Source organism: Moschus berezovskii, chromosome 2 (genome assembly GCF_049115385.1).
Source record: "Moschus berezovskii isolate FMDL1 chromosome 2, NW_MosBer_1.0, whole genome shotgun sequence".
Taxonomy (NCBI): Eukaryota; Metazoa; Chordata; class Mammalia; order Artiodactyla; family Moschidae; genus Moschus; species Moschus berezovskii.
In genome coordinates, this window is record NC_142461.1 from 36,920,336 (window position 1) to 36,945,476 (window position 25,141).

Here is a 25,141-nt window from a genome sequence, read left to right on the forward strand (position 1 = left end):
GAGCAAATTAGGAAATGTAGTCTGTTATTGTGGATACATTTAACCTCTGGTCCATGATAGATTCATGCTTTTTGTCTGATGGTTACTATAATATTTTTGGAGGAAAGATAAGATACAGGATGTTAACCAATGTCTTATAATAATATTTTTAAAACAAAATATAAGCTTACAGAGAGCCATCACTTCTGTCTCTAACGTATGAAACATCCATTTGTTTTATATGTAGGTTTGTTGTTTTTGTTGTTTGGTCACTTAGTGTGTCTGACTCTTTGCAACACCATGGACTGTAGGCCACCAGACTCCTCTGTCCATGGGATTCTCATGGTTTATTACAGGCAGTAACTAACTTACCTTCCCAGGAAGTGAAACTTGATAATACTTAGGTACTCTTGTATGAATGTGTATGTATTCATTTATTTATACATATATATGTAAAAAGTTAGGGAACTTCCCTGGTGGCTCAGACAGTAAAGCGTCTGCCTACAGTTCTGGAGACCCAGGTTCAATCCCTGGGTTGGGAAGATCTCCTAGAGAGGGAAATGGCAACCCACTCCAGTATTCTTGCCTGGAAAATCCCATGGATGGAGGAGCCTGGTTGCAGTCTACAGTCCATGGGGTCGCAAAGAGTCAGACATGCCTGAGCAACTTCACTTTTTTATATAAAGAGTTATCTGGAAGTGTCCTAGATTCTCTAAACTGTGCTAAGTAGTTATCAAAGGACAAACATTTAATTTACTGTTCACAAAAGTGTACTTTTGATAGTGAATGGGGTTCTATTGGTACTTAACAGTGGCACAAACTGAGACTGTCTAGGCCTAAATGAGGCGTGTGTTTTGCCAGTGCTTAAGGTGTTTGCTGGCACTAGTGGTAAATAATCCACCTGCCAATGCAGGAGACTCATGAGTCGTGTTTGATCTCTGGGTTGGGAAGATCCCCTGGAGTAGAAAATGGCACCCCTCTCCGATATTCTTGCCTAAAATATCCCATGGACAGAGGAACCTGGAGGGCTACAGTCCATGGGGTCACAAAGAGTCTGACACAACTGAGCACTGTTTCAAAAGTATTTGATTTCATGATAATATTAAGCTGGATCTAGAGGCAAATATGTCAGATCTCAGGAATCTGAGAAAGACTAGGTAGCTCCTACTGTGTTTATTTTTCATTACCTTTAGTGAAGAATGTACTTATGTGTATTTAAGCTGAGTTATTTGATGGTGGTACTGCTCTTCCAACTTGTGGAGGCAGACATATAATTATTAGGTTGGTGAAAAAGTAATTGTGGTTTTGCATTGTTGAACTTTGTTGTTTGATATTGGAATACATTCTTAAATATTTAATATGTTGTTATATTATATACCATTTTAATGAGCATTTCTGGCTTTATGTTTTTTGTTAATGACTGATTACTAACTTTATTTTATATTTATTTTAGACTAGGGAAATAATGTTAGACAAAAAGCAAGATAGAATGATTTTCTTATTTGAGTTGAAAATGGGTTGTAAAACAGCAGGGAAAACTTGCAACATCAACGACTCATTTGGCCCAGGAACTGCTAATGAACGTACAGTGCAGTGGTGGTTCAACAAATTTTGTGAAGGAGATGAGTGCTTTGAAGATGAGGAGCACAGTGGCTGGCCATTGGAATTTGACAATGACCAATTGAGACGATCATGGAAGCTGATCCTCTTACAACTACAGGAGATGTTGCTGAAGAACTCAGTGTTGACCATTCTATGATGGTTCAGCATTTGAAGCAATTGGAAAGGTGAAAAAGCCAAGAAGTGAGTGCCTCGTGAGCTGACCGCAAGTAAAAAAAAAAAAAAATCATCATTTCGAATGTGTCATCTTCCTTTATGCTATGCAACAAAAACAGACCATTTCTTGATCAGACTGTGACATGTGATGAAAAGTGGATTTTGTATGACAACTGGTGATGACCAGCTCAGTGGCTGGACCAAGAAGAAGCTGCAAAGACTTCCCAAAGCCAAACTTGCACACACACACATAAAAAAGGTCATGGTCACTGGTGGTCCCCATCTGATCCACTACAGCTTTCTGAATCCCAGCAAAATCATTATATCTGAGAGGTACACTCAGTAAATCAGTAAGTCAATGGGATACACTGAAAACTGCAACATCTGTAGCTGGCATTGGTGAACAGAAAGGGCACAATTATTCTCCACAACACCACCCAACTGCATGTCACACAACCAACATTTCAAAAGTTGGAAGAATTGGGCTCCAAAATTTTGCCTCATTCCCCATATTCATCTGACCTCTCGCCAACCTACTACTACTTCTTCAAGCATCGCCACAGTGTTTTGCAGGGAAAACGCTTCGACAACCAGCAGGAGTCAGAAAATGCTTTCCAAGAGTTTGTCGAATCCTGAAGCACAGATTTTTTACACTACAGGAATAAAAAACTTATTTTTGTTGTCAAAAATGTGTTGATTGTAATAGTTCCTATTTTGATTAATAAAGATGTGTTTGAGCCTAGTTACAATGATTTAAAATTCACAGCCCGAAACCGCAATTACTTTTCACCAACCTAATAAAACTCAAATTGGTCTGAGGTGAAAACATTTTTCCAGCATGATATAACACTATAAGGAAAAATTGTGAAGATTTGAAAGGTAAACATAAAGTAATAGTGCTAGAGGCATTATTTTACACTTTCATTTAAACTTTGTTATTCAAAAATGGTTAAAATGATCTAATTAGCCTGTTAGACTTGTTTGTTTATAATTCTGTGTAAATTAAAAAAAAAAAATCAGTTTAACACCTTTAGTACCCATGGACAGAAAATAAAGCAGCCCTAAACTTTTTTTTTTTTTTAAAGGTTTATTTATTTGGCTATGCTGGGACTGAGCTGTGGTATTTGGGGATCTTTAGTTTTGGGATGCAAACTCTTAGCTGCAGCATGTGGAATCTAGTTCCCTGACCTGGGATTGCCCAGGCCCCCTGTATTGGGAGTGTGGAATTTTAGCCACTGGAACACCAGGGAAACCCTATGGCCCTAAGTCTGATCCAAAGGATTCTGAGGATCTGACTTCAAATTGTTTAATTTAGAGCTGCTAAAAGTGAAATTCTCTGATATAAAGTCAATACAGTGAGTTATAAACTATATTGTCAGTGTGTTATATTAATAGAACTTCTGGTTGATTCCTTTATCTGTAGTTGAAAATTACTCTATACTTAAGAAATAAAGAAAAATGTGCCTATATTATAATTTAAAATCCTTTTATTTGGTGAAATTAGCACAAAAGAATCTTATAGATTTAACATTCTTTTCACTAGTGGGAAAGAAGCTGCCTGCCAAGGCAGGAGACTTAAGAGACACAGATTTGATCCCTGGGTTGGAAAGATCCTCTGAAGTAGGAAATGACAACCACTCCAGTATTCATGCCTAGAGAATCCCATGGACAGAGGAGCCTAGCGGGCTACACTCCATAGAGACACCACTGAAGTAACTTAGCACAGCACAGCACAGTGTGTGTATTAAAGTACCAGTCTGACTAAGTTTACAATTTTAAAGAAAATACCACTGCACATATTTTGCAGAATAGTCTGCCCTTGACATTAAATGAAACAAAATTGGTGTAATCAAATAATTTTAAAACTATTTGAATTTTAATCATAAATTATATTGACTTTATTTTGTTTCTGATCTGTTATCTGAAAGGAAACAGATAAGTGAAAGAAAGTATTTGGATGTTTATAAAATCAAGTTCCATGATTCACTCACATTTTATATTCTTCAGTGAGGAATAGCATAGTTCAAATATACTAATGAATAATAAGAATACATCTTATTATATGAATAGTATAGTCTGGGGAGACACTATTCTTCAATATATAATTTTTAAATAGATAATTGCATTCAAGACTATAGAGTAATATATAGTATTGTCTCTGAACTTCTAAAAGAAATTGTGAAATCCAAGTTATATGCTTTTAAATAAATTAGTCATGTTCATTTGTGATTCAGAATCCTTATTATATTGTTTTATGAGTAGATGGGAGATACCAATATCATTATACTATTTTAAAATCACAGAATAAGATAAAATATCACCTGATAGCATTCCTTTAGAAAAAGCTCACACTTGTCACTTGACATGCCCTATCTTGTATACTTAAGGGTATCCCAAAGGTTTTTAACGGACAGGCAAAAGACAGAGAACAAGCAATACTCCTATTACAGATAAAGGATTACAGAGTATTCTAGGTCTCTTGGTTTTGACCCTTATGATTTCATTAATGTCACATCTTAGCCTCTAAGAGGTTACACTGACCCATATGTAAGAGAAACACACTCTCCTTCAGGAATATAGCTGAGTTGGCAATAGTCAGCACTAGACCTAGGAGAGATACACAACAATTTAAAACTGCAACTTAAGTAACTATATCCCTTTTAGCCAAAGGATTCTTATAAAGAGTGAAGCATTAACTTTCAGGGGGAAGAAAAAGGGCATCGATCCTACGCCTACAAATGTCTGCTGCTGCTAAGCTGCTAAGTCACTTCAGTCATGTCCGACTCTGTGCGACCCCATAGACATCAGACCACCAGGCTCCTCGGTCCCTGGGATTCTCCAGGCAAGAACACTGGAGTGGGTTGCCATTTCCTTCTCCATGTCTAGGAATCATCAAAATTGCGGGGAGTACGAAGTGTGAAGTGGTATAACTTTTCAAATTAGATTGATCTTATAAAATAGAATGTTAATTGTAAGAAACATAGTGGCAATTAAATGTCTCAGACACATTAAGCTATAATGAATAGAAAATACCTTCAGAAGTACTTAGATCATAAAAGTGGACAGGGAATAGCAAAATGAAATCTTAATTGAAAAAATGCAAAGTAAACATTCAAAAAGAAAAAAAGAAAACAAGGCTATTATTGTAAAACTAAGCTTTTAGATGAAGATTTATTTTTTCTGTATTTTTCTTAAGTTTCATTAACCTATATTTCAAAGGGAAGACATATTGGAGAATATTAGAAAATGTTCAATAGTAAAAATAAAAAAATAAGAATGCTAGAGTCATATAATTCAGAAACAACTACGATTAAGTGTCTTATTGTACATTTTCCAGATCTTTTTTTTGCATGCATATATGTACATGTATGTACAAATTTTTTTCTGATTTAGTGCCTACTGTGTCTTAACTCAGTCTTTTTGATTTCTGGTCTACATTTTTACACACCAGTATATTCTGTTTCATCTATTATCAAATCCATATTCTAATTTCTCAAGTTATAGAAAAAATTTCTGTATAGCTGACTTGTCAAAACTAGAGTCCAGGCCAGGGTTACATTTCACGTCAATTTTTAAATGAATATTAAATCTTCTTAATCAAAATCAGTACCTTTTATCATGCTATTCACTTATTAAAAATACAAGCAAGTTTTCTTATAGAACATTGTTGCTTTTCAAAAAAAAAAGAACATGTTGCTTTTCAACTTAATTACTTCCTTGTGGTTAATTTTTTTTTTTCTTTTACAAGAGTAACTTCTGCTGAACTAAGAAGAATTCAGTTCAGTTCAGTTCAGTTCAGTCACTCAGTCGTGTCCAACTCTCCGCGATCCCATGAGTCACAGCATGCCAGGCCTCCCAGTCCATCACCAACTCCCGGAGTTCACTCAAACTCATGTCCACAGAGTCGGTGATGCCATCCAGCCATCTCATTCTCTGTCGTCCCCTTCTCCTCCCGCCCCCAACCTTTCCCAGCATCAGTCTTTTCCAGTGAGTCAACTCGTCGCATGAGGTGGCCAAAGTATTGCAGTTTCAGCTTTAGCATCAGTCCTTCCAATGAACACCCAGGACTGATCTCCTTTAGAATGGACTGGTTGGATCTTATTAGGCCTCTTTAAACATCCAACAGGAATTTATGTATGAATTTTAGGTGCAGAAACTCTAGTTATTTGCTTCTTTGGATTGTTTGTAACACTCCCTCCCATTCCTGCAAAGTTGTAAAACACGAAAACAACTAGAGGAATGCAAATCAAGCAAGGAACTGCTGAAGGAAAATAACAAAAGTAAAAGCTAACTAGAAAAATCATAGAAATTACTGTCTATTGAGATTTTGAATGTTTTATTTTCATTGCCAGGACTAAGTAGAAATGATATGATAACTGATATCCATTTGAATTAGATGAAAATAAATAGAGTCAGGAATCTTGTTCTGTTGGAAATGATCACTCTTAAAATGAAAGACAAAAAAATAGAGAATTTTCTTTGAATTTATAGTGACATTGACAAATGCTTTCATAAATACATACCATTTATTCTTTTGCAAAATGGATAAGTAGAGGGAAATTAGAGTTTAGTTCAAATCTACAGCTAACAAAATGCTGGGGGCTATTCTCAATCATGCATAAATCCTTTACAGTAAAACATTGGGCTAAGGAAACCAAAATGTAACTCTTTTTATAGTAGTGACTTTTCAGAGATGTTTTAGGCACTTGAGCTGAAAAATATGCCTTGAGTTGAAGACTTAAAATGTTTTCTGAAATGCATATTTAACTGGAATAACAAAAATGTGATCTTACACATACCAAAAGGCATTACAATGATGAGTTTGTTTCCATACTGTAGTGTAATTTTCTCAGCATAGATTTTTATATCTTTAGAAAATTCCATTTAGGAAAATCTGGTTGAATTATAGCAACATTTCAATGTGCTGAAGGACTTTCAACTGCCAGGCAACAACCTTTAGGATGAACCACTTTTTAAGGTTTCTTTGCAGTTTTGTATGACAATAACATAACAGTTATAATGTTTAAAAGGCATGATGATTTATAGAAGTTAGAATTTTTTTTTTCCAACAGCTCTTTGCAATTTAAATATTTTACTTTGGATCATCTGCTTTCATTATTTCTGATCTTTGAGCAAAACTTTATCTTACAGGAACAAGTAATTTTTTTTTCTAAGAGTGTAGCTGTATAAAGTATGTTCTTCTGGAAATAGTAATATAAAACATAAAACACTTAACCGTAGAAAACATGAGCATTCAGGGAAGTCTTTTTTAGTTTTGATATCTATCATGACTTCATAGTCAATATATGTTTTACTCTGAACTGTTTCATATGGCATATGAAATTAATGTATTTCAAGACTGACCACAGGAAGTTCATAGATACTAATCTATTCTAGGACAAGAAGTTAAGACCATAAACATTACTTTTCAAGTAAGCAAAAAATTTAATCTTAGAAAACAAAAAGTGATGTTTCAAAAGCATGTCTTAGTAAGCAATATATTAGAGAAACATTTTAAGAATAAAAATCTCTGGTCAATGTCTTCCTATTTTAATGCTATTTACGTATTTTTATTTAATACTTAATGTATAGACTTCTTTCATGGGTATATGATGCTTAGTCAGGCTTTTGATAATAATGCTTACTCCAGTCATCATAACTCTGAAAACCTGTCTGACCCAATTCTTCATCTTTCTCCCGCCCCTTTTCCCAACAGAATTGCCCTTGACAGAGTTTGAAATAGCACTTTGTCAATGCATCTCTCTGTTGGTATCTTTGTGTGCCAGAGGCATGGGTTTCATATGTCCTCAAACCACTCATTCTTGGTTTAGAACAGTGATTCTCAACTGGCAGTGACTTTGACACACATTTGGCAATGTCTGGAGACAACGTCATGACTGGGGAGAGAGGGTGAGTGTTGCTGGCATCTAATGGATGGAGGATGAGGATGCTGCTAAACATCCTAAAAGGCATTAGACAGTCCCCAGAATGAACGAGTATCCAGCCCCAAATGTCAATAGTGCCACTGTTGAGAAAGCCTGCTTTAGAGAAAATGTTGAAAATAATAGCATATATCACACCAGTACCATTGAAATGCATTTTTCTTCTTTATAGATAAAAGTAAAATTAAAACAATTTAAAGTGACCCTGTATCAAAAATTCGGCATATGTTCTTCATTTTGTTATCACATTTTACATGTTTCATCAAATGGCATGTTGTGGCTGCTTATCCCCAAAGATTAGTTGTCTGTGCATGGTTTACTATTAAAAAACAAAGCAAAAAAAAAAGTGCAGTTTTTACCATGAGAAAAAGTAGTGCGTTTTTGTTTGTGTTTCTTCTAACTGATTAGACTTGCGATATGTGGGTAAACAACCATCCTTTCCTCTTTTTCTGTCTTTCTCTCTTACTTTTATTATTCTCTTTTCCATTCTGGTTGGCAGGACTCCTCTAATTGCAGCTGGAGTCATTGGTGGGCTCTTCATCCTGGTCATTGTGGGCCTAACATTTGCAGTTTATGCTCGAAGGAAGAGCATCAAAAAGAAAAGAGCCTTAAGAAGATTCTTGGAAACAGAGGTGAGATGTTCATTTTTTTTTTCATGTGTTTAGGGACTTTCATTAGAGTTAGAAAGTTTTTATGATACTCAGTTTTTAATCCAAGTGAAAATTCTATTCGGTTTTCTGCTGAGGATTTTATATTTTTATAGTATGCTTTGGAAGCTCACAGTGCTGCCTGCAATGCAGGAGACCTGGGTTCAATCCCTAGGTCTGGAAGATCCCCTGGAGAAGGGAATGGCAATCCATTGCAGCACTCTTGCCTGGAGAATTCCATGGACAGATGATGGGGTCGCAAGGAGTTGGACAGAACGAGCGACTAATATTTCCTACTTTCTATTATATAAAGTTGATGAAAAATCAGTGTGTAATAAATGTAGTCAAGGCAGGCTTATGACTTGAAGAGGGCAAATAGCAAGAGTCAAGGAAATTATCATATTGAGAAAAGATAGATCTGTTTCTTTGAGGGCCAGGGGTCCATTAATAAACTCTAGTATATCAAAGTAGGAGATCCAGAAAATATCAGAGTAAGAAGATATCTTCGTAACAGAACTAGAAAAATGTTAGCAAGAGATAGGATTATTTTCGCTAAAATAAAGCTAGATCGGCAAGCAATTTATGCTTTAATTAAGGGTCATTCAGTGGGTAGCCATTGATCCCATTATAGCAGCAGTGAAAAGACGAGCTTCAGGATAAAGCTTAGACCTTCCCACACTATACATTTAATATTGTGCATGTTAGTTATTGTGAATATATAAATTACCCATAAAATATTATAATTTCTTTTACATTGCCACACTGAGTTTTCTGGCATGCAAGATGATCATTTTCAGCATGCAGGCTATCAGAGGGAAAGCAATTGCAGAAGAATGTGTGTTACCGTAGCTTTCTCAACTTAACTCCTACCTCTGTCTTCCGATACGCATACCCATGCCTGTCTGAACAATTAAGAGCAAATCTGTACTGAGACAGCCTTCTCTGCGATTGCTTTCTGTCGGTGTAACAGTCTGACTTCCTCTTAACACTGACAGGAATGGGAATATTCGTTCATTCATAAGTTTCTCACACTGATAATAAATTAAATTTTAGCTCTTTCCCCCTAGAAGTTGAATCTAGATAGAAGAAATATGTGACAGTTTCAGAAAGCTAGTATACAGCATACAGCTACGTGTAAGGAAATACTTTCTAATGGTGGAAGTTATCTGAGATTAGAATGGGCTGTCTTATCACTAGACTTGTTCAGGCATTAAGTAGTCAGTTATAGGCACAGAGTGAACGTAGTAACACTTTCTACTTAAGCTGGATGATGCAGAAGGCCCAACGTGATCACTTTCAGCTTTGTACGTGTGAACATGAATAAAAGTTTGGCAGGCAGAATTCTCTCATATGGCCAGTTTGGAGCAGTCGCTGAGAGAATCTTGAAAAGTGAAGTAAGTAAACTAGAATTGAAGAAGAATGGAAGGTTTGGTATAGCAGTGGATATTTAGGTCCTTGAATAAATAGACAAATTCTGTCTCTTAACCTTGTGTAGGAAAGGCTCATTGCTATGAAAAGAGTTGTCTTGTTTTATTAATACGGTGCTTTCTAAGAATGTCCATCAAATTGGCATTTCATTACTAAATAAATGCACACTAATTGGATTTGTAAGTATATTCTATTTTTTTTTTTTTTTTTGAGAAGGAAATGGCAACCCACTCCAGTGTTCTTGCCCAGAGAATCCCAGGGATGGAGAAGCCTGGTGGGCTGCAGTCCATGGGGTCGCTAAGAGTCGGACATGACTGAGCAACTTCACTTTCACTTTCTATTTTTTTTTAAACAGAAAGTTATCACTTAGGGCAAAATTAGATTATTGTTGAATTCCCATATTTCTCTCAGTAAAAATAAATATGATTTTCTACCATCTAAACAGAAGAGGAATTCTTAAGAGGATCAACTTAAATTCTCAATTACTGAAGCAAGAACTCTTGCCTCAGAGGTGAAAGTCGTTAAAACCTGATGTGCATTTGGAAGGTTTTTAAAATTAATACACTTTCCCAAAATCATTTTCCTCCACAGTGTCTATTTCTGTTGCATATATAAAAGAAAGAAATCTTTTTTTAACGTACATTTATTGAGATGCAGATAAGCTTAATGCTTTTATAGACGCTGTAATTTAAAAGTATATTAATGAGAGACAGTCCTATCCCTTGAAGTGACAGATTTGTTGCCTATATTATGGCAGATATCGTTCCAAAATTTTTCATCTATGCTATATACTATTTTATCCTTTAACAATCTTCTAAGGTAATTATTGCTACACCAACTTTACAGATGTGAAATGAAGGGCCAGGAAGGATAAGTTGCATTTAAGCTAATGAGTGGCAGCAATGGTATAAAAACCCACAGATTTAAACTTTCTATCATACTGCATCACAAAATAAAACTATGCTTCTTTTAATGATATAATGCTCAAATTCCTGGGAAAAAATGTGTTTGTAAAAAAAAAATTGAATGAAACTTAAGAAAATTGCAGAGGACTAAATGTCTCAGGTAGGATTGAGAAGTTTTCAAAATATGAAATTATTTCCTTGTATAGGTCTATATATGCTATGTGATAAGTCGCTTCAGTCGTGTCAGACTCTTTGCAACCCTGTAGATTGTAGCCTGCCAGGCTTCTCTGTCCATGGGATTCTCTAGGCAAAAACACTGGAATGGATTGCCATGCCCTCCTCCAGGGGATCTTCCCAACCTAAGGAATCAAACCCACATCTCTTACGTCTTCTGTAATGGCAGACAGTTTCTTTACCGCTAGGGCAACCTGGGAGGCCCATGTCTATGTATAGAGTTCACGTACACACACACACACACACACACACACACACATATATGTTAAGTGTATCTAACCCAAAGTGCAAAAAAATCCAGTTCCAAGTTTACATATGATTTTTTATGACTTTTACATGTGATTTAAAAAATAATTTATAAAAGTCTCTTAGTATACACATAGTATATATATCAAAATCTACCAAACAAATTCTGCACAGCAGGATTCAAATGAAGAGGATCCTCTGCAGGAGATTTTATTTTCAGGTTTAATAAAAACTTGTGTGATTCTTTCTGAGATTTATGTGACTTGAATGCAGTTATATGCATTACTACAATTTAAATTTGAAAACGAAATAGAAGTGTATTGTCAAACTGTTAAAAAAGCCTAATTTTATTGATATTTTTTATCATTTTCCCCAAATTCTTGCTAACTATTCCTAACCTTTACTTATATTCATGATCCTGTTCAGCTAATTAAGTAGACCATGATGTTCACAGGAGCATTATAATAATAACCAAGTTGGAGGACCACACTGCAGTTAGCCTTGTAAACAGACATTTTGAAATAGTGTGGTGGTTTTCAAGACAATGTGAGTAGGAGTAGCCCTTAATTATTTCCTTACGCTGAGAAAGAACAAGCTATTTGTCTGTATTTAAAGTTTAGTTCCTTTATTAACTTTAAAAAAAAGAAAAAAGAAGAAGCTCTTATTTGTCTCACTTGCTTTTTCCCTCATGCATAGGTTAATTTCTAAAATTTTAACATTCAGTATAGACTATGTGTATCTGGAGTCTCTCTTTTGTCGCTGTTCTTCACATAAGAAATTGGCACACATTTACATACATTTCTCCTGCTTACCCATTCTCTCTGGCAATGGCATCTAAACTATGACATCTAAAATTATCTGCTTAATTTTACCCCTTTGGCCATAACCAGCCCACTCCAGGATCTGGCATCGCCCACCCTAGTTTCACCCTTCAGACCTGTCCCTGTCTCTGTGTTAATCTCTTCCACGCCTTCCTCCTTCTTCCCGAGGTTGTGTCTAAACTGTTCTTGGTGAGTGTCCTCCCCCATGTCCATCCATGTTTATTATCTCAAGACGAGTTTTAAAGTCTACCTCCTTTTAGGAAGCCAAAAAAACAAACCTCATTCCCCCTTTGTTAATTTATTCCTCTTCATTCCATAGCATTCATTTATGATCTAGAATCAATTCATAGAATTTTAGAATTTTTAACCTGGAAGGTATTCTAGGGCCTTGTTGCTTAAAATGTGTTCAAGGACCAACATCATAAAGAAGCATCTTCAAGAGTTCTGTAAAAAGGAAGGTTTCAGCCCCAAATCCAGAACTACTGAACCAAAATCTGCATTTTAACAAAACCCTCCAGTAATTTAAATGTACATGAAAAATTTAGAAACACTGTTCGTTAATTGACAATGTGCTAGCTTGTTTTTTCTTTTTTTATGTATCTGCCCTGACTTCCTTGGTAAAGATAGTAAATGCTAAAAGAGGTAGCTTTTTTAATTATTAAAGAAAATTATTTAATTTTTGTATTAAATTTCCTGAAATTAAAAAAAAAAGACTTTGATAGAGTACAGTTGCATAAGTAAAATCTCTGAACCTTAGCTGAAGTTGTCCAAAAGAAGGAACATGAAGTAGAATTAAAAGCCCTTTATTAGTCTCTGCTGCTGCTGCTGCTAAGTCGCTTCAGTCGTGTCCAACTCTGTGTGACCCCGTAGACGGCAGCCCACCAGGCTTTGCCGTCCCTGGGATTCTCCAGGCAAGAACACTGGAGTGGGTTGCCATTTCCTTCTCTGATGCGTGAAAGTGAAGTCGCTCAGTTGTGTCTGACTCTTAGCGACCCCATGGACGCAGCCCACCAGGCTTCTTCGTCCATGGGATCTTCCAGGCAAGAGTACTGGAGTGGGGTGCCATCGCCTTCTCCTGTCCTGTGTAGCAGAGGAAGTAAAAACAGGCAGTTGGTGAGCATCCTGAAGTCTGAGAGGCCTTAATTGGTAGGCCAGTAACTGATTGGTCATGGGCTCCATCCTGAGGGCCCTAGGGCCATGCCCTTGGCCAGGGAAGGAGGTCCATGAAGCAAGGGAGTGAGAGAATCCTCCAGGAGTCCTGAAACAAACCCCAGAAATACTTAGGAGGCAGAACCCCAGACACAGTGATGGGTGGGATGGGATGCTGAGGAGATGTCAAGAATGATGTCCAAGTCTCTGATTTGAAGGCCCCTGAGGTGAAGACCTGAAGAGGGGCAGTTTTGGGGATAATAATGAGAGATCAGTCTGGTGGGGTTGGTGGCCTGGGTGCTCTGAATTGCCAATCCTGGCTCTGTGTCTCCTCCTGGAGACTCAGCTGCTCTGTCTCAGGACTGGGACCCTGGGTCACAGAGATCCTGTTCCACAGGGAACCTGCCTGGTAGTTGGGGGAGTGAACAGAGCCTGGGCCTTGAAACAGGGAAGACTGGCAGCTCTGGGTGCCACCCCCCTTGGCTCTTGTCCCCCTAGCCCTCACCAGAATGCCTACCTCAGCAAGGATTGATATTAGTCTCCAGATTTCTATTAAAAAATGGGGGGAAAAAATCCCTTAGACTAGTAGACCTCAAGGTATATACTTGTTACTTGTGTTCAACCAGGTAAAGAGCATCAAAAGAGAAATAGTAGGGTTAGAGGAATGCTGAGTGGTACATTTTATATACATATTGTTTGTTGATGTAAAATGGGTTTGTGTGTGTGTTTTACGTGTGAGAAAGCAAACCAGACAGAGAGAGGAACACTGATTATTGGATTGAAAGGTGTATAACCTGTATTTTTTATTTTTATTTTGCTTTGTAGCTGGTAGAACCCTTAACTCCCAGTGGAACAGCACCCAATCAAGCTCAACTTCGTATTTTGAAAGAAACTGAGCTCAAACGAGTGAAAGTACTTGGCTCAGGTGCTTTTGGAACTGTTTATAAAGTAAGTAGAAAATAACACATACCATCAGTTAGTTTCAGTTTTGTTTCATACTTGTTTTAAATAATAGCCAGAGTTATTGTTCTAGCCAACCCAATTTCCTTTTTTTTATTATTTTTTTTCCAATTTCCTTTTTAATATTCTGCAAAAAGAATCTTTACAATATTGAGAAGTTGCTACACAAATGAATTCATTAATTTTTATTGACCAAGATGGGTTTGAGGCAGTCATGGAAAATCAGGAAACTGATGCAAAGCCAAAATGTGGTTCTTTCTCTCTATCTTCTGAGTTCCTTTTGATATCATCTGCCTTTGGCACATTTGTCCTTATTTCAGAATATACAGATCCAACCCATTTACCTTTGCCCCTACGCAGGGAAATATCCTAGACAGACTTAGGCAATGTGCTCTTCTTTCTTTGCTCTTCTCTTTGATCCTGTCAACTACAAATTGGCACTTGCCATGAACACTTGATATTTACCTCTACAAGCATTAAGTCATGTGCTGCTGATTTTCAGCATCCCCTGAAAGGAGTTTAGGGTGGAGAACAGAAATGAGGCACTCTGTGCTCAGGGAAAAACTGGCAGAACAGGTCTTCGGGTAGGTATTTTCAGGAGCCGATTTTATGAACCCAGTTCTTACATCTCCTCATATGTAGAAAAGTACTAAAATGCTTCAGAATGATGACTGTTACTCATGACTAGCAAAAGGCTTCATGAGACTAGCAGAAATCTTCTGGAAAAATATGTGCTCAATTGCATGTACTCTCTCTCCACCAAAATCACATAAATACTGACCTTCCCGCTCTGGAGCAGTTTGTTAGAGCTATTTGAGGTGCTCTATCTGGGCTTCAGTCCTCATTTTGCCCCCAAAAAACTTAGTTGCACCTCTCACGTTGCGCATTTTTTTAATCAACAATCCAAAAACCCTACTAGCCCATCTCTTCAGAACACACAGATATACATTGATGTGTTAATAAAACTAGTTTCTAAAGCACTTTTTTGCCTACCTTATAACATTTATAATTTAACAGATAATTTCCAGTTTTAATGTCTTCACCATTATGTGCAAACTAAAAAAGTGACTTTGTAAAGTTCAGGTTATATAGAAGGAGAGAGTAACATCAAGGGTTTTAAATAAGAGAGATATTTCTGGAAAGGAGAGTTCAAATGAAGGCATTTGTATGTTTACTTATTTAACTTAATTACAAAACCAATTCAAAGGCCAAACCCAAGGTTAATTGTGGTGAAATTTATTTTTAATTGTAAATAACAAGAATAGGAAACTCTGTTGGGATAATACTAAATCCTTTTGTAATGTCCATTACCTCAATTACCAAAATTTGCTTTGACAAATTTCTTAAAGCGATATGCAAACTTACATTTTTCCAAATATATCAGCTAAAATAGGTTAGATCTTAAGAATTTTGCATCTTAAGATGTTGTTTTTATATTTAAAGCAGAATTATTTAATGGAAGTTATTAATAATTGGAATATAAACCTTAATTTTCTCTCCTGAATTTACCAAAAATAATCTCATCTCTTTAAAATAAAACTTTAATGCTATGGTCAAATGCAGATGTTTCTAAATCTCCTGTTCTGCATATTTTGTTCAGTTAAATTTGAAATTGTTAGCTGACTTGGTACTTTCTGGTCTTCAAAATCTTTGTATGTTCAGAGACACAAACTGTCTTATCTATTTCTCTAATTATATCACATTAGAAAAATACGGACTTCCATTTTAAAAGTAACTCAATCTTGAAATGTACCTGGCATATAATCACCCTTATGTTTTTAAAGATGATATGGTCTGGAAATTGAATTTTATTGTAAATCATGAATACTGTATAACTCAAGACCAAATGTCTAGTCATCTCAGCAGGGAAAAATATTAATCATTTAGACATTTGATAATAAAGTCTTATTAATAATTTTTTATTAGAAACACTTATTTGCCCATTGTCCAAGAGTGGTGTACACTTATTGAAATTACTTCTGTTAAAAGCTTTTTGAAAGTTCCATAAGTATGTTTAAATTTTATGCCTACAGTATGTATGGTTGACCTTAAAGTTTTAATTAAAATTGTTAGTTCTTACGAGGACATGCTATCTTAAACTATAAAGAATAATTCTTGACCACAGAAATGCAAATTTGCCTAACCAATTACCACTTAATTTTTTCCATCTGCTTGGAGTAATGCTGTGCTTAAACATAAAATATTTGAACCAATATCATAGATATCAACATAGTTGAATTTTGATCACAGGGGCCTAGAAAATAATGACTATATGACTATACTTATTTTGAAAGCAGTGAAAATTAATTTGCAGTGAATTTCTTATTTTGAAAGTGTACTTTAGAGATATTTTCATATTGATTATGTATCTTTATAAGGTAACTGCTTCTCATGTTACTTTATTGAGTAATGGTAAGCTTGTTCTCCACTTTAGTAACATCAATAAGAAATCAGGCCTTGGGCTTTTCCCCCTCCATTTCTACACTAATAATTTTTTTTTAATTGTACCATAGGAAGTTTGGCCTATTATTCCTCATTTGACAGATGGATTTCCCCATTCACTATTAAATTCACTTCTAAAGTTTTAAGTCTTTTTTTTCTTTATTATTTTGACTTTTTAATAATTCCTATGTTTCTATCTTCTCTTATGTTATTACCACTTTGGGTAACATATATTTATTTTAGCATAGAAGTACTATGTGAAAAAATTTCAAAAATCTTTATAATTACAAGCAAATGGTATTAAGAAAAACAGGAAGTGGAGCTGTTCTCTTCCTTTCATTTTAATGTTCAAACTGTCCTTTGAAGATGTTTTTGATGTCAAGGCTAATAATTTAAATTTAAGATATTTTTTTACATGTAGACTCATATCTGCTTCTGTGTGCCTTTGGAAGGATACACTTAAAAAATGTTCTTGTATATTTCACGCATTCCTATATTATCAGGATCATTGTCCTCAGTTAAATGGTTGAATTGTTTACCCAGAAATGCTGTTATTTAACATAACATTATACTTTAATCAAACTCTACCTATTTTATACTTTCCCACAATACATAGATGTTGTTCATATTATAATTATATTTCTATAGGAAAAGAAAACTTGCAATGACTGATGTAAATATTTTATATTACTTTAGAAATAATAAAAATCCTTGGTACATACATAGTATTAAATAATATAGACAAATTAATATGTGTTCAATACTCCTTAGTTTTTGCCTTTTAAAACTTATTCTTAAAAAGTCACCTTAGAACATGAATTCTTAAATCAATCTGAATTTTGATACATGAGAACGTGCTTTTTTATCTTATTGTATTTTTAGTTGCAGAATAATTAGATAATATTAACGTTGAGAAGAATCACTAACATTACATAGCCCAGTCTTCTAAATTACAAATAAGACAACTGAAGTTCAAAAATCAGAACAGCCTTCTCAAAGTCATAAGAAATTGATATCATCCAAGTCAAATATTATTATTATATATATTTCAATGATTTTTTCTTTCTTTCTTTCGTTTAACTATTAAAAGCCTTTTTTATGTATACAAATGAATTTTATAATAGTGTAAACACCTTGAAAGCAGAATACATATATGATTCATTTTCTGGTAATGAAAGCACGACTGGTTAAATCAAATTTTGTGTCTGATCTAAATGTTGTATCTGTGTTAATATAGATTTAATGTGATATTTTTCCCCCACAAAGGGTATTTGGGTCCCTGAAGGAGAAACAGTGAAGATTCCTGTGGCTATTAAGATTCTTAATGAAACAACTGGTCCCAAAGCCAATGTGGAATTTATGGATGTAAGTACAGACACCAGGCGATCACGTTTTTATCCATTATTGACTACTTTTAAAATTAAAAAAAAGAAAAGACTCCAACTTCAAAGTGTCTTCTCTTGTAATGGCATAATCTTATAATTAAAGGCTTGAGTAAGGGTCAAAAAACTTTTCCTTAAAAGACCAGAGAATAAATATTACAGCTTTTTCCTGCAATGTGATCTTTGTGGCAACTACTCAGCTCTTTCCTTTTGGTAGATTATCAGCCATAGACAACTGAAAAAAAAAAAGAGTTCAGGAATGAGTACGACTGTGTTCCAGTAAATATTTATTTACACGAGCAAGCTGAAGGCCAGGTTTGGCCTACAGACCAAATCCTGCCCTCAAGGGCCATATGTTTAAGCACTGTGCCAAACTGCATTTGAGAGTAGTGATGATGATTTGAAAAATTAACCAGACTGTTTTATTTTATTGTTGTTATGATCTATTTAGTTGAAAACATCAATCAAGATTAATTTCGATAGTTGCCGTTAAATTTAAATTAGGAACCTAGTAACTCAGATAATTGCTCATTGAAGCTTGGTTTTTTCAATTCAAACTCTGAAGACAAGACCTCATAGGTAAAATGCTCCAACTATAGAATAGCTCGCTGGTAGCTCAGCTGGGTAAAGAATCTGTCTTCAATGTGGAGATCCTGGTTCCATTCCCGGGTCAGAAAGATCTGCTGGAGAAGGGAGAGTCTACCCACTCTAGGACTCTTGGGCTTCCCTGGTGGCTCAGACAGTAAAGAATCCGCCTGTAATGCGAGAGGCCTAGGTTCGATTCCTGGGTTGGGAAGATCCCCTGGAGAAGGGAACAACTAGCCACTCCAGTATTCTTTCCGTGAGAATCCCCATGGACAGAGGAGCCTGGCAGGCCCCAGTCCATGGGGTCCCAACGAGTCAAATACAACTGAGCGACTTTCACTTTTTTCATAGAATAGTAAGGGAGTTCTGAAGAATAAGTGTACTTTATAAGGTCAATCAGAACTTTGATTTCCCCTAGCAAAAATTGTAGATTGAGCTGTTCAGCAAATTTCAGAAAGTACGACAGATGAGACTTGATATGTAGCATGCTGTTTTTACATTCAACACAAGGTATCTTGCCAGGGGTACTATCAAAGACCCATATGTATTCTTTCTCTAACTTTTAGCATAATGTCTTCAGTAATAAGAATGATTTTGATTTTCAAATGACCTTTATATGAAAGTATATGCACTCTGATTTTTAAAAAGATGAATTGCTATGCATTTCTACCCTTTTCTCTTGTAAGCTATTTTGTAAGTTTAATAGGAGCTCACTTTGTGGTGCTGGATAATTTATTTGGGTATAATGCTATAACCACCTTATATAGGTCTACTTTTAATAACTTATTGGTTTTTTTTATAATAGGGCTGATAATTTTAGTGAAACCAACCAGTTGCTCTGATTGATTGATGCTGATGCCGAAAGCTCTATTTATTATTGTTGATTGCCGAAAGCTCAAAGTGTTATTGTCACTTAGTCCTTAAGTTGTGTCCGACTCTTTTATGACTCCATGGACTATAGCCAACCAGGCTTCTCTATCCATGGGGTTTCCCAGGTAAGATTACTGGAGTGGGTTGCTATTGCCTTCTGCAGGAAATATTCCAGATTCAGGGATTGAACCTGAGTCTCATGTATTGGCAGGTGGGTTCTTTTCCATTAGGACCACCTAAGAAAGCCCCTGCTTGCCTGTATCAGTGCAAAATCGAATCTCCAAGACAGAGTTTGGGTGAAGTAGAAAAGAATAGCTTATTGCTTTGCAAGGCAGAGGGGAACAAAGCAGGCTTTCACTCTTGAAATTGGTTGTCTCAACCTGGAGGGTTTAGTGAAGAGTTTTATAGCAGTGGTTTAAGGGTGGAATTGCTGATAAAATTAGGGTGTATGCTGGGCCTGCATTCCTTTAATATGGCCTCAGTTGCTCTCTTGAAAGTTTTGAGTTCCCTTTATCTGGAATGAAGAATGCTACTCTTCCATTTGTTGGAGGTTTTTGTTCTTTTTTGAACTGTGGTGTTGGAGAAGACTGTTGAGAGTCCCTTGTACTGCAAAGAGATCAAACCAGTCAATCCTAAAGGAAATCAGTCCTGAATATTCATTGGAAGGACTGATGCTGAAGCTGAAGCTCCAGTACTTTGGTCACCTGATGCGAAAAACTGACTCATTGGAAAAGTCCCTGATGTTGGGAAAGATTGAATGCAGGAGGAGAAGGGGACAACAGAGGATAAGATGATTGGATGGCATCACTGACTCGATGGACGTGAGTTTGAACAAGCTCTGGGAGTTGGTGATGGACAGGGAAGCATTGTGTGCTGCAGTCCATGGGGTTGCAAAGAATCAGACAGGACTGAGTGACTGAACTTAATTCTGTAAAGAGCTCAAAGATATTGTTATGTGTATCTCTTGAGAGGAAACAGGGCCCTGCCCCAAGGCTACACTATTTTTTCTGGGCTGTTCCTCCCTTGTCACTGCATCCCCTCCCTTCTCTGATTAGCAACTGTTTGAACCTCTCTTTTAGAACTCAGGCAAAGTTGTGGAGGCTGAGCAAAAAGGCTCCCAGGTCCAGGAGCCCCACAGGGTCCTGCTTAGTTTCAGCGCTGTGTCTTACTGATTGCTAAATATTATAAAAATGATCTTTGTTGCATATCTACCAACACCTATCTAACAGACGTTGAATTCAGTAACTAAATATTCTTCCTTCTTCTCTCTAAAAATTCTGACACTCTCTGTAGTTATTCATATATTAATATGTAAAACTGAAGACTTTTTCAGTGATGTCACACTCAATTTGATCTTGATCATAAGTATAAATTTGTGAAGGGAACTTTCAAAGTAAAAATGACAATGTGTAGACACAGTGTAGGTTAATATGTAAAACTGGTATAGAAAGATCTTACTCAGTCTAGACTGCAGCCAAAGCTGAAATTCACAAGAATGCTAATAATCTCTGCTGGAAACTTGGATAGCCATTTTTGTCATATTTCCATGGAAACAGATTGGCAAAAAGGGGTTAAGAGGCTACAGAATAATCACCTAGGAAAGAAGCTCTGGAAACCTCATCATGATTTTGAATGATTATTTGAAAGCTCCTAACCCCATCCATTTTTTTCTTTTCCCTCATCTGAAGTCTATTCCCATGGAAACAGAAGTAGGGATAGCAACTTGAAGTCATAGATTTCTGCTGAAATTTAGATGAGGCTCTGATTGAGCCATGAAAGGAATCATTTTCCTAGCTAGTTGATGGATCTGGTGACCAACAGACTCAAATTGCCTCATCTTATTAAAAGTGAAAAAAAAAAGAAATGAGGGAAAATATTTTGACTGCACTTTTCCTACCTGCTGAATAGTTGCTAGAAGATTAACAGATTGATGGACTGCTATTGGCAGAGTTTCAATAGATAGCAAGCATTTTCTCAACTTCTTTCATATCACTAGGAGAGATTCACAATGATTAAAACACAGCTGAATTGGCAAAATTAATGGTGAATTAAGCATTTTAAGTAGACTGGTATAACTTTAGTTCAAACACATAGCTACCCTTCGTACCTAAGTTTTTAGCTCATCTGTTATGTGTATAGAACGTTGTAAGTGCTTAAATAACATATCAATAAAAAGGTCTTTGTTAGCAAAGTTGTTTGTAATTTGAACCTAAGAATTGAGCTGAAATTGCAAATATTCTCACACTTACTAAGTTAAAAGTCATTTTTGGCATATGTCTTAGTTTGAGTTGTTCCAGAAGCAGAAGCTGACCCTGAAACAAGGATTTGAGTGAAACTAGTTTGGCAACCCACTCCAGTGTTCTTGCCTGGAGAATCCCAGGGACGGGGGAGCCTGGTGGGCTTCCGTCTATGGGGTCACACAGAGTCGGACACGACTGAAGTGACTTAGCAGCAGCAGCAGCAGTTTATTTTAGTGGAGAAGGCAATGGCAACCCACTCCAGTACTCTTGCCTGGAAAATCCCATGGATGGAGGAGCCTGGTGGGCTGCAGTCCATGGGGTCGCTAACCGTCGGACATGACTGAGCGACTTCCCTTTCACTTTTCACTTTCATGCATTGGAGAAGGAAATGGCAACCTACTCCTGTGTTCTTGCCTGGAAAATTCCAGGGACGGGGGAGCCTGTTGAGCTAATGTCTATGGGGTCGCACAGAGTCAGACATGACTGAAGCGACTTAGCAGCAGCAGCAGCAGTTTATTTTAGAGATGAGGGACTCATCAGTAAGGAGAAATGGAAATGAGAAAGGGGAATCAGTAAAACAAACTGCCATCATGAGTGACTGGAGTTTCTTTCCATTAGAGGGATTCTGGCAGCTCATGTAGGACATACACCTCATAGTTACTCTCCTTGAAGTTCAAGGGAGGTGATGGAAGGACTCCAGCTGTCAGTCTTTGATTGAGGGATACTGAAAGAGAAACACATTTATTCTCCTGCGTGCCCTACCTGCTGAATGTGGCAAAACAAGCTTCAATAGCAAGAGAAAGCCATTGGGCAAAGGAAGGCAGGAGAAAGTCAACTAAAGTACAGCACAGTGGAAGAACATTCCAAGGATAACTTTCAAACAAGAGTAAATGCGTCCATGCTACATGTCTCTTTTGAAAACTGGCTCTGTAGATATGTGTATATATGTGTGAGTGTGTGCACGTGTGCCTGTGCTTTGTATCATTTTATAGGAGGAAAATAAAGTTTCTTTTGTAAAGAAACTGAATACATTTATGAATATGAAGAGTTGGGGGAGTTTGTAATTTCCTCAGTTCTGTCTCATCTCAGCAAAAATTTGAAGCGAAGGATGAACCAGTGTTACATCTCAGTTTTATTAGGAAAAACAAAGGATAGTACACCCTTGAGGAGTGAGGACAGGCTGACCTAAAAGTCAAGAGAAGAAAAGAGAGGCCTCAATTCTTCTAGTCTTCCCCTCTTATACATTTGTCTCCTCATCCCTGAGCCTGCCCTATGTAAATTTGGCTAGCCAAGAGGGCTGTTTGTTTCACCTGAGGTCCTCGAACCTTCCTTTGTTCTATTTTTGCAGGCTTTTCCCTTCTTTGTCTTTTAGCCTCTGCCATTCTGGACTCCTTTTTCCTATTATAACTACTTAACCTTTTCCCATTAAAATATAGGAGGCCCAGTTCTTTGGGAATAGGGGCGTTAAGGTTTCTCTGGTTACTTCCCGCTGAACTGGGATGGCGAGGGGCATGAGGCCTCCCCCTCTTGCTAGTCTCAAGCCTCAGAGTCCTTATAGCGGTGTCCATCTAAGGGTGAGTGATATTTTCCCTGGTTGGCTTTATATATCCTTGTTGAACTGGTGCTGCATGTTGTAGCTTGTTGACCTGGGCAGGGACAAAACGGGTTAGACAGTTGATAATACATGGAGCAATCATAAGCAGCATCAGTGTGATGCTGATAACATCCTTGTGATAACAAGGATTAGTAGGTGTATTAGCCAAATCCAAATTTCCCCTACCAGGAGAAGGATCCCCCAAAGAGACTACAGCTACCTCATGAACTCTCCAGCTCTTTCTTTGAGATTCTGTAGGGTCTGAATGTTTTTCTTGAGGACTGTGAGACTTTCTTTTGCTTAGCTGGAGGTATTTACCTAGAAACAACACATCTCATTCAAGGTGGCTCAAGTTTCTCCTTTTTCAGGGATCAGGAGATCTATCTCGTCTGTTTTGGAGTACAACCCCTGCCAAGCTGTGTTGACTATTTAGAGCTAAGAAATATTATCCCAGAAACTTAATTTTGGGGGTATTCCTTAGAATGGAACTCATTTGTAGTTCTGAATAGGTATCTGAGATCTCCCAGGGGTTCACAGGTGTATTGAGTGTCCTCTTCTGTTTTCTTCCATGGCTTGACTCATGAGTAGTGAATCCAGAAGTCATATCCTGGTATCTTGACTGCTGTGGGTAGAAAGTATTACAGGGTAAGGGACTTCCATGTGGGCTGGAGTTGAGCCTTTGTGGACCCATCTTTCCAGACTTTAATTAGGCCTTACATCCCTGGAGCATATAATGGTGACTCTTTAGAAACTTTTGACCCTGGTTGACACCCCACAAGCATACATCCTGTTGGAATTGCCCAATGGCCATGGTATAAGTCCAGAGAGTCTGAGCTTCTGGGTCTAGGAAGAGATCATTGATATAAACAAAAGATGTCCCATATAGCATCTCATAAGGACTAAGACCAGTCTGTTCCTTAGGGGCAATACGGGTGCAGAGGAGAGCCATTAGTAAAGCCTCCTTCCATCCCAGGGAGGTCTCCTGGGTTGTCTTTTTTATTGCTGATTTTAAGAATTGGTTGGCTCTTTCTACTTTTCCTGAAGACTGAGGCTTCCAGACACGATGGAGATAATAGGTAATGTCCAAGATGGTTTTAGAAAAGGCAGAGGAACCAGAGATAAAATTGCCAATATCGGCTGAATCATGGAAAAAGCAAGAGAGTTCCAGAAAAACATCAATTTCTGCTTTACTGACTATGCCAAAGCCTTTGACTGTGTGGATCACAAGAAACTGTGGAAAATTCTGAAAGAGATGGGAATACCAGACCACCTGACCTGCCTCTTGAGAAACCTGTATGCAGGTCAGGAAGCAACAGTTAGAACTGGACATGGAACAATGGACTGGTTCCAACTAGGAAAAGGAGTACGTCAAGGCTGTATACTGTCACCCTGCTTATTTAACTTATATGCAGAGTACATCATGAGGAACGCTGGGCTGGAGGAAGCACAAGTTGGAATCAAGATTGCCGGGAGAAATATCAATAACCTCAGATATGCAGATGACACCACCCTTATGGCAGAAAGTGAAGAGGAACTAAAGAGCCGCTTGAGGAAAGTGTAAGAGGAGAGTGAAAAAGTTGGCTTAAAGCTCAACCTTCAGAAAACTAAGATCATGGCATCTGGTCCCATCACTTCATGGGAAATAGATGGAGAAACAGTGGAAACAGTATCAGACTTTATTTTGGGGGGCTCCAAAATCACTGCAGATGGTGATTGCAGTCATGAAATTAAAAGAGCCTTACTCCTTGGAAAGAAAGTTATGACCAACCTAGATAGCATAGTAAAAAGCAGAGACATTACTTTGCCAACAAAGGTCCGTCTAGTCAAGGCTATGGTTTTTCCAGTGGTCATGTTAGAAGTGAGAGTGGGACTGTTAAGAAAGCTGAGTGCCAAAGAATTGATGCTTTTGAACTGTGGTGTTGGAGAAGACTCTTGAGAGTC

At 37.1% G+C, this 25,141-nt stretch overlaps 1 protein-coding gene across 2 annotated transcripts in view; it reads left to right on the plus strand.

The window, feature by feature from the left end:
• The window catches only part of ERBB4 (erb-b2 receptor tyrosine kinase 4), a 1,317,642-nt gene that overhangs the window by 1,053,125 nt on the left and 239,376 nt on the right, over positions 1-25,141 (plus strand). For both annotated transcript variants that reach the window (XM_055398441.2, XM_055398442.2), the window contains 3 exons: positions 8,197-8,329; positions 13,953-14,075; positions 17,796-17,894. In XM_055398441.2, the coding sequence (XP_055254416.1) occupies positions 8,197-8,329; positions 13,953-14,075; positions 17,796-17,894 (355 nt within the window). The remainder of the gene's footprint in view (positions 1-8,196; positions 8,330-13,952; positions 14,076-17,795; positions 17,895-25,141) is intronic.